Source organism: Chrysochloris asiatica, unplaced genomic scaffold (assembly GCF_000296735.1).
Source record: "Chrysochloris asiatica unplaced genomic scaffold, ChrAsi1.0 scaffold00109, whole genome shotgun sequence".
NCBI lineage: Eukaryota > Metazoa > Chordata > Mammalia > Afrosoricida > Chrysochloridae > Chrysochloris > Chrysochloris asiatica.
This window is the reverse complement of record NW_006408627.1, coordinates 244,043-257,220: the sequence shown is the minus strand read 5'-3', so window position 1 is coordinate 257,220 and position 13,178 is coordinate 244,043. Positions and strand designations below refer to the sequence as shown.

The window sequence follows — 13,178 nt, the reverse complement described above, 5'->3', positions numbered from 1 at the left end:
ATCTCTTCAATTCTACTCCTTTGCCCTTTCAGTGTACTGTTATTTCTGATATTCTGTTATTAATCTTTTGGACCTCTTTCTATAGGTTTTGAATTGTCTCCAGTGCTGTATCTAACTTATTTGATTGTTCCTGAAGCACTTTCCTGACTTCTACCTTATTTTTCTCAACTCTATTGTATAGTGTTTTGATACATTTTATAATCATTTTTCTGAATTCCTTTTCCAGCATTTCCAAAGCCTGCTCATCTTCCAGTATGGTGTGTAGGTCTACTTCTAGCTCATTTGCCTCAGTCACTTTATCTCGTTCTGGACATGTGCTGATATGGTCATCTGCTTCTGTTTTTTGGGCATCTTCAGGAGTTATCTGTGGCCTTAATACTTAGATGGGTTTGTATTTTGGTATTTTTTATGCTTTCTGATTTCCTCCAGGTAGATGTGATCAAGCAATGGGCTTCCTTTTCACTCTTCTTCTTAAGAAAATTCAAGATGTCACTGTTGGTTGTTGTGATGTAACCTAGGATTTAATTTTCAGCCTATTTCCTTTTTAGTCTTCCTGTCCCACTCCACAATCCCTGTTCAGGCCTTTTTTCTAGTTGGAAACAGTTCAGGGAGGGCTGTGGCCGTTTGGTTTTAATTGGAAACTGTCTCTTTAAATTTCAAGAAGATCTGTGCGCACGCGTAGTAGAACCCTCCGAAGGTGGGGCTTGGGTGTCCACTAGCTCAGTCACCCCTGTAGTCACAAGAATGGAGGTATGCAGACATCAAGGGACTACAGCCTTTCTCTTTCCATGAGTCTAGGGTCCTCAGTGGCTCTATCTCTTCATGTCATCATCTCTGCCTCCATCTCTAGTGTCACCACTTCTCTGATTAAGATCCCATGTTCTGTTCATGTTCTTCCCTCCTGATGGTCCTAGGATCCCATGTTCCTGGAATGTAAGATTAACTACTTCTCCCTTTTTGTTACAAAACTTCTACCTTTACACTTGTGACAATCTCAATTAGTCATGGTAACAATTACTCACTGTTGAATCAAAATAATCTTATCCCATCTCCTTTCACCAGACCCTTCTAGACAAGATAAAAACTATTCAGTGGGGATTCTACCTTCCCCTTCACACTGTGAAGCTAAACCCCCTATTGAAAACTTGTAAGCTAGCTACTTTGTGCCTTTATACCAACCCACCTCACCCCATTTTAGGTATCCAATGACTAAGTTGCCTGTCCCGATCAATCCTGTGTACTGAAGAGATAGGCTTGATCCTTGATGTGAAGACTCCTTCCCTTTTGGTTGGTATTTTGAGCAACACATCCATAAGCAAAGGTTAAGTTCATCAAATTGTAGCAATTTACACTTGCTTCCTGTATTGAACTTCTTTATCTTCCTCTAGTCAACTTTTGATCAGCAACCCATCCAAGTTAGGTCAAATGGGTACTATCTGCAAAGTTGAGCCTTCTTGCATGCCTCCCCCACTTCATATCTCCTGGACACTTCTTATAGAGAATTTTTTTTTCCAATAAGGTTTTGTTGTGGATTGGGTGAAAGTTTATAAGGCTGGTCATCAGTTTTACATTCAACAAACCATACACCTTGTTTCATTGCAATAATTATAATCCCCTCCATGTACCATCAGTTAACAGTATTTCTCTCTATTCACTTTGGCTTAAAAAAAAAACAAACCCTCAGGCATATATAATAATTTACACCTCCAAAGGGCATATTCTGCAATTCTGCCTCCTGGCCACCAGCTCTTAGTCCCTCTCTTCCCATGAATTTAGAGTCCTCAGCCACTACCCCTGTCCATGACCCCATCTCTGTCTCCGTCTCTGGCATCACTGCATCTCAGATAAGGTCCCACATTCTGCTTGTGCTCCTTTCCCTCCATGAACCTAGGGTCCTTTGTATCTGGACTGTAAGATTAACTGCTTCCCTGTTTTTGTTACAAAACTTCTACCTTTACTATTGTGACTGTCACAGTTAGTCATGATAACAATTATTCACTATTGAATCATCTGAATCTTATCCCCGTCTCTTTTGACCAGACCCATCTAGACAAGATGAAAACTATTCAGTGGGAACTCTTTCTTTTCCCCCATACTTTTAAACTAAACACCCTCTTGAAACCTTGTAAGCCAGTTACTTCGTGCCTTAATCACCCCCTCATTTTAGGTAGCCAATGTCTAAGTTGCCCGTCCCTATCTACCCTGTGTACAGAGAGGATAGCATTGATACTTGATGTAAAAACACTCCTTCCCTCTCTGTTGATATTAAGAGTTACTACCTCTATGAGTGTAGGTCAGGTTCATCAAATTGAAGCAATTTACCTTTCTTTTCTTTATCAAAAAAGTTTTTTTGTTTGTTTGTAATCTTCCTCTAGTTGAGTTCTGATTATCAAGGCATAAAGGCTAGGTTAAGTGGGTACTGTCTGCAAGATTGGGTGTTGTTGTGCATCTCCCCTCACTTCATATCAGATGGATGCTTCACTCTCAGCTCTAGCCCTCTGTGGCTATGTGTCCCCAGATCTCCGTGGGCTCAAGTGTCCCCAGATCTCACCACACTTTGCACCAACCAGCTCTTTCCTCTTCTGTCTCTCATCTCCAGGTCTATGGGAGTCAATGGACTGTGGTTGAACTCAGCCCATTTCTTCATTGCTGCCTTTCCCCCTCTTCCACTCACCAGTAGACCAGTGTGGTCACCAGCAAGATTACATGCTTGTTCATATGTTGCCTTTGAGTTTCAGACTTAGATGGGGATTTGTCCTGAATGAACATGATTGCTTGCCTTGATGTCTTCCTGGTGAACAGCTTGCTAATTCTTGTAGTAGCCAGTCATGCTGACATTTTTGTTTTGGGTTTTTCCTTATGATAATTCTTTCAAGATGTATCTTCTGTTGCTCTAGCTGTTCCAGGCTGGTCTGCTTGTCTTTGCTAGTGGGAATGTCCCACCTTATAAAGTTCTAGATGGAACTTAGGATTCCACCTAAAGTCCTATATTCTGCAATGACTTTGCAAGAGGCCTATTTCACTGGGCAAGTTCTAGAACCCGTTTTATGTATTACAATCAGTTATAGGCTGAAGATGAGCTTACAAGTTTTCTGTAATCATGTTTCACAACATTCCTTTCTATCCCACTCAAGTGTCTATTTTACAATAGTAGGCAAGGGAAACCAATATTCATAAGACAGTCAAGCATCTTAGTAATCATTTCCCCTCTTCAAGCAATACCTAGATCCTTATATCACAGAGCCCTGTTGTTCCAAGTTTGAGCATGCATCACTATTTACCTCTGTCCCACTTAGGACATGCAAACCTGTCTCAGTGTTCCCCTATCTATCTTGTTCTTCTGTGTCCTCCCCTTTCTTGTATTGCCCTCCCCCACACCTGAACTAAACCCCACACACCAACCCTACTGTTGTGGTTACCTTATATTCCATTAACTCTTCCCTCCATTTAAGACAGTCTATTTTATCCTGTAATCTACTTGACCTTCCCAACACCTGTATCTCTCTTCCTCTGTGTTTACCTTCTTTCACATTGCAATTGTTTTGATCATAAACTGACCTCCCAGATCCTCTGTTATTATAATTTTATTCTGTTCTTGACTCTTCCATTTTGTCTATTGCGTTCAGGATGATACTGCCACCTACATCGTTCTCTGGTTGTTGTCTGTTCTGGTTGGTTCTCAGTCCACAGAATTTCCTTTCAGATGTTTTTCATAGCAGTGTTGGCTTGGAAAAATCCCTTAGCTTCTGTTTATCCTGGAATGTTTTGATTATACCATCATATTTGATTGACAGCTTTGCTGGATAGAGGATTCTTGTTTGGCAGTTTGTTTTCTTTCGGGGTTTTATATATGTCTTCCCATTGCCTTCTTGTCTGCACGGTTTCTGTTTGGAGATCTGAGCTTAATCTGATATGCTTGCCTTTGTATGTTACACTTCTATTTTCCCTAGCTGCTTTCAGGATTCTGTCCTTATTTTTTATTTTGGAGAGCTTGATTTTTATAAATCTTGGTGGATTTTTTTTTTAGGGTCTATCCTACTTGGGGTTCGTTGAGCTTCTTGAATGCTTATCCTTTCACTTTTCAGTTATGTTAGGAAAATTTTCTTCCAGAAGCTCTTCAACTATCTCCTCTGTGGACTTGCATGATTCTTCCTATTCTAGAATGCCGATAATTCTTAAGTTATTCCTCTTCATGTTGTGCAACATGAATCTTAGTCCTTCTTCAGATTTTTTTAATCCTTTTTTGTGTTTGATCTTCTATCTTAGTAGTGTTGAGAGGTTTATCTTCTAGTTTACTAGTTCTGGCTTCTATATCTTCAGTTCTGCCCCTTTGCTCTTTCAGTGTATTGTCCATTTCTGATATTCTATTACTGATCATTTTGACCTCTTTCTGTAGATTTTGAATTGTTTCCAATGCTGTATCTATCTTATTTGATTGTTCCTGTAGTGCTTTCCTGACTTCTTCCTTATTTTTCTCAACTCCACTGTGAAGTATTTTGAAACATTTTATAATCATCTTTCTGAATTCCTTCTCAGGCATTTCCAAAACCTGCCCATCTTGCAGTATGGAGTGTAGTTCTACGTCCAGCTCATTTGCCTCAGTCACTTTATCGCATTTCTGGTCATGTGCTGATATGGTCATCTGCTTTGTTTTTTAGGCATATTCAGGAATTATCTGTGGTCTTAATACTTAGATGGGTGTGTATTTTGGTATTTTTTATGCTTTCTGATTGCCTCCTGGTAGATGTGATCAGGAGATGGGATTCTCTTTTTACTCTTCTTCCCGAGAAATTCAAGATGCCATTGTGTTGATCATTGTGACATAACTCAGGATTTAATTTTGGGCCTATTTCCTTTTAAGTCTGCCTGTCCCACTCCACAATCTTCATTCAGGCATTTTTCCTAGTGATAAACAGTTCAGGGCTGGCTGTGGCCGTCTTGCACTGGCATTTGGTTTTAAGTGGAAACTGTCACTTTAAATATTGAGGAGAACTGTGCACCTGCGTAGTAGAACCCTTTGGGTTTTGGGTGGTGTGTCCACTCACTCAGGCATCCTCTCTACTCACCTGAATGGAGGTGCACAGACAATGAGAGACTAATAAACAGATACATAAAAAAAGAAAAAGAAAAAGAAGAAGAATGTCCACACCTTTATCACACAGTTCTGTCAGGCATCTGTAGCTGCTCTGATCCTTCTCCTGCTTGGTCTCTCCCAATATTGCAATTCTGGGAGCATCTAAGAGTCTTGAATTAGAAAGCAATTGATTTCTTGCTTCTGCTACAAATTCCCCTGGCTATAAGCCTTCCAACCTACTAAATATTTTTTTTATATGTGTTTCAGAGTTCTGGTACCATCCCCTGAACCTGCTTGGTCCAGGATTCTGTGTTGTTGCTGACGGAGCTCCTCACTGCGCTTCTACCCTCACTGCCATCTTGTTGTTCTCTCTTAATGAATTATTAATGTAGAATTATATTCACTTTAAATTAGTGAATCAGGCACAGCAATTTTTCAAAAATTATTTTATTTAGAAATAAATTTGCCAAAATAATTTTGAAATAAGTTTGTGAGTGCAGAGATTTAAATTATGAAAAGTGGGGTATATGTTGACTATGGAATGTTCAATATATATATTGAACACAACGTATTGAACTCACACTCTGGTTTCCCCGATTCACCTAAGGTCATTTGAACAAGACCTGAGTCCAAGCCCAAAGCTTCTGGTACCTTTTGTGGTACCAACTGGTGCAAATAAAGTCAGGTTGAATTTTTTTTTTTTAATTTGATATTCCAAGTTTGTTGTGTCTTAGATATAATTATAATCACTTAGTAGGATTGTTGTTGTAGTTAAGTGTCATGGAGTTGGTTCTGACTCATAGGGACCCTGTATAGGGTTTCCAAGGAACAAGTGGTGGGTTTGAACTGCTGAGTTTGTGGTTTGAAGTCCAGTGCTGATCCTACAGTGCCACACCAGGCTTGGGACTCCTCTAACCTGACCACAGAAATAGTCATTATTATGAGGAGCAGAGCTGGTGACTTTCTTTACATTGTTTTCAATGAGTTTTATTAAATTGCAACATTTTTCTTTCAGAAAGCTCAGTGGATATGCTGTACACTTTTGCAAATTGCTCAGGATTAGACCTTATCTTTGGCCTAAATGCGTTATTAAGAACAGCAGATTTGCACTGGAACAATTCTAATGCACAGTTGCTGCTAGACTACTGTTCTTCCAAGAGTTACAACATTTCTTGGGAACTTGGCAATGGTGAGTACTTTCAGGGACATTTCATTAGTAAGGTGGATCTCCTTTAGTATTAAATAATCTATGACTTTTTCTGACTTTCTTTTTGATACTCGAAAAAATACTTTTTTGCCTGGACACATTCTTGAAAGTGCTCAACAACACAACTTTGGGAACTGTTTATAGCAGAAAACACTTTTATATATCCCAGCATTTACTGTTAAAGTCCTGGCATGACACTGTGGCTTCATGTGCTGGACTGCAAAGTCGGTTTGTACTGTAAGGTCAGTAGTTCAAGCTCACCAGTCGCTTCTTGGAAAACCCATCCAGGGTTGCTATGGGTCGGAACTGACTCAACAGCACTTAACAACAACATTATTAAATCCAGTTTATGTCTGAGTTGAAAACAACCAGCCGGTGCCAGAAAATTCCATACCTCTTAGGTTCTCTTAAGCTTTACAGTCACTTTACCTTATTATGTTTAGCAGTCTGCACTCAGCAATACTGAAGTAGGCAGTTCACTGGTGTCTTTCCATTCCTTTTTCTGTTTCTCAGTTTGTCAGTCAATCTATACAACCCCATCCCAACCCTAACAATATGCTTACACTGTTATACACAGGTTAAGTATTTGATTGTCTCCTTTTTCCCTCTTTTTGTATCAAGAACTTATAAATGCTAACTAATGCATTAACTGATTAATCACATTCATTCAAAACATGTTTATTGTGTTATTCCCATAAACCAGCCAATGAAATAGAAGATAAATGGGAAATGAGATACAATATGATGAAAATGTACTATATTTTAGACACTGTTATGAGCATTTTATAAGCATTAACATATCATTATAATGCCAGAGAAGAGTGGTGCAATTGTTAAGCATTTGGCTGCTAATTAAAAGGGCAGCAGTTTGAACCCACCAACTCCTCTACAAAAGAAAGATGTGATAGTCTGCTTCTGTAATTACAGCCTTAAAAACCTGATGGGGCAGTGTATTCTGTCTTATAAGGTTACTATGGAGTCCTGGTGTAGCACTGTAGAATAAGCACTGGTCTGCAAGATCGGTTTGAACCACAAGGTCAGTAGTTCAAACTCACCAGCCGCTCCTCAGAAACCCTATATATGGTTGCTATGAGTCGGAACAACTCAATGGCACATAACAACAACACAGAGTCACTATGAGTCAGAATCGACTCAAAATCCAGATGGCAGTGTATTTTTGTTTTGTTTGTTTGAGGTGGACCCTCATTTTACAGGCGAGAAAAGAGGCTGAAAGAAATTGTGTGTGATGCTGTGCTACTAAATAGAGGAGTCAGGATTTGAATCCATCAATCTGTCTCCAAAGCTAGGCCCCTATTCTCTTGGAGCTTCCACTGCGGAGATAAGGGACCATCCAATAATAAGCAAAGTATGGTACATGTTTATGCTAATTGTTGTACAGTAAAGACTAGCTGCAGCCTTTGGGATCATGTTGCTGAAGATAACAGGCAAGTTGACGCACAAAAAACAAGATAGAAGAGTGAGTGGAAGCAATCATATTTTAGTGGCATGCTGATTAATTTGTTAGAGCATTTGTATGAATAGATGTCATTTTAATCCATCCATACCCATTTATATATCCCTTACTCCTTACATTTCAACCCTACTCTCCCAACCCCTTCAGCTCTTTAAAGAAAGATAACAGAGAGATACCAGCATGTTTCTCTCTTCTTTGGGCCCCATTTAGGAAGAGAAGGTCTCTGGTTTCCAGGGTGAAGGGGAAGGGAGCAGCTGAGAGCTTATTATGTGAAGTGGATTGGACACTTACCCACTTCTATGTCTGTCTCTTATCTCTTGTTCTTTGCTACTTGCACGTTTACTTTGTGAGTAAACACTCTCAAGATTTTAAATTCCATTGTACAAATCAGTTTTTAAATGTCTCACTCTCATCCAGCTTTTTTTTTTTTAAGGAAATTAGGTATTATACTAGATACAGACTACTTTCCAAATATCCATTAATTTAATATCTCCACTATTTAAAAAACATTTTTATTGTGAATTGAGTGAAGGTTTAAAGAGCAGATCATCAGTTTTGTGTTTTAAGTTTTTATTGTGAATTGAATGATAATTTACATGGGAGAGCATCAGTTTCAGATCATTAGTTTTATATTCAACAAATCATATACTTTGCTTCATTACATGGTTTCAATCCCTTCCATGTACCAACAATAAAGAATATTTACTTCAATTCACTTTAGCTGTTGCATTCTTAATAATATCTCCCGTTACCATCATCTTTCCTCTGCTAACCTCCCTCTTGTTGTATATTGCCTGCCCTGTCACCCAGGCTAACATGTGTCTGCCCTCTAGCCCACAAATAATTTTCCCTTGCCTGCCGTGTAACCATATTGATTGTTTCAGTTATCAAGAAAACATTTTTACAACATAGGTCTCATACAATGTTTGTCCTTTTGTGATTGAGTAATTTCACCCAGCTTAATGTCCTCTTGGTGTGGTGTCCTGGTGTGGCACTGCAGGTTAATGTGCTGGACTGCAAAGTTGGTTTGAACCACAAGGTTGGCGGTTCAAGCTCACCAGCTGCTCCTCAGAAATCATATACAGGGGTGCTATGGGTCAAAACTGCCATGATGGCACTTAACAACAAGAATGGTGGCCTCCAGGTTCAACCATGTTGTAAGGTGTTTCACATATTCATCATTATTTTCAACATTTTGTAGTATGCCATTGTATTTATGTACCAAAGTTTAACCATTCTTCTGTTCATGGGCATTTAGGCTGTCTCCATCTTTCAAATATAGTATCTCTTGTAGATAGCATATTGAAGGATCCTGTTTTCTTTTCCATTCTGCTCTTTGTTTCTCTTGACTGGTACATTTAATCAGTGTAATTATTAATAGGTATGAATTGATTGCAGCCATTTTTCTGTGTGGTTTTTTTTGTGATGCTGCTGTTTTATTTGTTGTTCCACATAATTCTCTAAGCTGAGATCATTTTGTTTGTGGGTTTTCTTTTCATTTTCATTCTGTTGTATTAATATTTACTAAATCTTTCTGATTTTCCTCTTTTTAAAATTTTGATATGCAGGTGTACTATGTTTCTTTGAGGTTACCCTGTAGTTTATTATTTTTTTCCCCTGCTTAAAACAATCTGTTTTATCTTGACATCTACTTGACTTTCTTGTTATTTGGAAATTCTCTATCTACACTATTTCCTCTTTTTGCTTTGTAGTTGACTTCATTAATATCGCTGGTTCCCTAATTTCAGTATTGTAGGTTTGTTTTACTTTAAATGTTTCTAAACCTGGATTGATTTCTAGGTGGTGTTGTCATGTATGGTAATCTCAGGTTGTTGTCTGCTGTGGTTGGTTCTTAGTCCAAAGAACACCCGTCAGCAATTTTTTGTAAAGTTAGTCTGGTCATTACAAATTCCTTTAATTTCTGTTTATCAGGAAATGTTCTAATTTCACCTTTGTATTTGAGGGACAGCTTTGCTGGGTATATATGATTCATGGCTGGCAACCTTTTTCTTTCAGAGTTTTGTATATGTCATCCCATTGCCTTCTTGCCTGCATGGTTTCTACTGAGAAAGCCTTCTTTGTTCTCCTCATAGGTAACTTTTCATTTGTCCTGAGCTGCTTTCAGGATTGTTCCCTTGTCTTTGTTATGATATATCTTGGTGATTTTCTTTGAGGATCTATTTTTTTTAGGGTTTGTTCAGCTTCTTGTATGCTTACCTTCTCATCATTAATGAAGTTAGGGAAGTTTTCTCCCAACAACTCTTTGATAATTTTCTCTGTGCTTGTTGTCTCTTTCATTATGGAATTCCTATCACCCATGAGTTGTTCCTCTTCATGGTGTCCCACAACTCGTAGGCTTTCTTTGGATTTTCTCATTCTTTTTTCTGATTGTTCTTCTAGCATATTAGTATTGAGAGATTTATCTTTAAACTCACTAATTTGGACTTCAATTGCTTCACATCTGCTCCTTTGCCCTTTCAATGTATTGTCTATTTCTGAGATCTTAATATTAATCTTTCTAATTGTGAGTTTTGTATCATTTCAAAATTTGCATTTATTTTGTCTTTTTGTTCTTGTAGTGTTTTCCTGAATTCTTCTGAATTTTTATTGTGTTCTGCTTGCTTTCTATGATCTTTCTATCAATCTTTTGATAGTACTTAATTATCATTCATTTGTTGTTGGTGGTGGTGGTGGTGTGTGTGTGGACACTAAAATATATTTTATGAATCAATGTTGTAAATTAAGATAAAGTTTTCTTAATATAAGAAACAACCTATGATGGTTATGGGGTTAGGGGATGGAAGAAAATTATTCACGGGCTAGAGCATAGACACATGTCAACATGGGTGACAGGGCAGGCAATATACAACAAGAGGAAGGTTAGCACAGGAAAGATGAAGGTAGCAGGAGACGCAGGGAGGAATGCAGTAGTTAAAGTGAATGCAGGTAAATACTGTTAACTATTAGCACATGAAGGGGATCTTAGTCATTGTAATGAAGTAAAGTATATGATTAGTCAAATGCAAAACTGGTCATCTGTTCTGTAAACCTTCACTTGTTGTTGTTGTTAAGTTCTGTTAAGTCAGTTCTGACCCATAGTGACCCTGTAGAGGGTTGCCAAGGAGTGACTGGTGAGCTTGAACCACCAACCTTGAAGTTCAAACCAATTTTGCAGTCTAATGCATTAACCCACAGCACCACACCAGGACTCCAAAACATTCATTTAATTCACAATTAAAAGTTAAAAAAAAAAGTTTAGTAATGGTATCTGGGTACCATGCAGCTTTTCTGGGCTCATAGTAAAGGGGATAGTTTATTCATGGAGACAATTGTCCACACATTCCATACTCTATTTCTATTTCTGACTTTCCTTTGTCTGTTGCTCCAGTTAAATTAAAGGCCAATTTTGTTCTTGGAAGTCTTTAAGACTGCAGGCACTATGCAATAAACAAGGAGGTAGAACAGAAGCACTAACACATTATTGTTGTTAAAGGCCAAGTTGGTGCCAACCCATAGTGACTCTGTATAGGGTTTCCAAGGAATAGTTGGTGAGCTTGAACCTATGACCTTGCAGTTTATATCGACTTTGCAGTCCAGTACGTTAACCTACAGCACCACACCAGAACTTAACACATTATTGTTGTTGTTGTTGTTGTTGTTGTTGTTGTTGTTAGGTGCCATTGAGTCAGTACCTTATGAACAGCAGAACGAAACACTGCCCGATCCTGTGCCAACCTCACTATTGTTGCCACACTTGAGCCTACTGATACTGCCACTTTGGCAATCCATCTCACTGAGGGTCTTCCTCTTTTTCTCTGACCCTCCACCCTACTAAACATGATATCCTTCTCCAGAGACTGATGCCTCCTGACAATATGTCTGAAGTATGAGAGACAAAGTTTTGCCATCCTGGCCTCTTAGAAGCACTCTGGCTGTACTTCTTCCAACACACATCTGTTGGTTCTTTTGGCAGCCCATGGCACTTTCAATATTCTCTTCCAACACCATTACTAAAAAGCATCTCTACTTTGGTCTTCCTTATTCACTGTCCAGCTTTCATATGCATTTGAAGTTATTGAAAATACCATGGCTTGGGTCAGGTACACCTTAGTCTTCAAGCTGACATCTTTGCTCTTCAACACTTTAAAAAGGTCTTGTGCAGCAGATTTGCCTAATGCAATGAGTTGTTTGATCTCTTGACGCTGCTTCCATGAGTGCTGATAGTTGATCCAATAAGAATGACGTCTTTGGCAACTTCAATCTTTTCTCCATTGATAAGAATGTTGTTTATTGGTCCAGTGGTGAGGATTTTTGTTTTCTTTATATTGAAATGCAATCCGTACCATAGGCTTTGCTCTTTGATCTTCATCAGTAAATATTTTAAGTCTTCTTCACTTTCAGCAAACAAGATTGTATCATCTGAATATCACAGGTTGTTAAATGATTCTGCCTCCAATTATAATGCCACTTTTTTCTTCACATAAACCAGCTTCTTGGATTATTTGCTCAGCATAAAGGTTGAATAAGTATGGTGAAAGAATACAACCCTGTCACACACCTTTCTTAATTTTAAACCACTGTTTGAACAACTGCCTCTTGGTCCAGGTACAGATTCCTCATGAGCACAATTAAGTGTTCCAGAATACTCATACTTTGCAATGTTGTCCATAGCTTGTCATGATCCACACAATCAAAAGCCTTTGTATAGTCAATAAAGCACAGGTAAACATCTTTCTGATATTCTCTGCTTTCAGCCAAGATCCATAGGACGTCAGCAATGATATCCTTCGTTCCAAGTCCCCTTCTGAATAGGGCTTGAACCTCTGGAAGTTCTCTGTCAATGTATGCCTGCAGCCATTTCTGTATTACCTTCAGTAAAACTTAGTCACATGCGATATCAGAGATATTGACCAATGATTTCCGCATTCCATTGCATCACCTCTCTTTGGAATGGGCATAAATATGGATCTTATCCAATTGGTTGGCCAGATAGTTGTCCTCCAAATTTCCTAGCAGAAATGAGTGAGTGCTTCCTGTGCCACCTCACTTTCTTGAAAGGTTTCAATTTTTATTCCATCAATTCCTGGTGCCTTGTTCTTTGCCTATTCCTTCAATGCACCTTGGACTTCCTCCTTCAATATCATTGGCTCTTGATCATATGCTACCTCTTGAAACAGTTGAACATCAACCATTTCCTTTTGGTACAGTGTATTCCTTCCATCTTCTTTTTATGCTTTCTGCATCATTCAATAATTTGCCCAGAGAATCCTTTAATAATGAAAATTGAGGCTTGACTTTTTTCTTCAGTTCCCCTCAGTTTGAGAAATGCTGAACGTGTTCTTCCTTTTTGGTTTTCTGAATCCAGATCTTTGCACATTTTATTGTAATATTTTGCTTTATCTTCCTGAGTTGATCTTTGAAAT

The 13,178-nt window shown here is 38.5% G+C and overlaps 1 protein-coding gene across 3 annotated transcripts in view; it reads left to right on the top strand.

Moving 5' to 3' along the window:
- The window catches only part of HPSE (heparanase), a 92,770-nt gene that overhangs the window by 42,405 nt on the left and 37,187 nt on the right, over positions 1-13,178 (top strand). For 2 of the 3 annotated variants that reach the window (XM_006867724.1, XM_006867722.1), the window contains exon 4: positions 6,090-6,263. The exons of the other annotated variant lie outside the window; for it this stretch is intronic. In XM_006867724.1, coding sequence (XP_006867786.1) covers positions 6,090-6,263 — 174 coding nt within the window. The remainder of the gene's footprint in view (positions 1-6,089; positions 6,264-13,178) is intronic. 3 annotated transcript variants of the gene reach the window in all.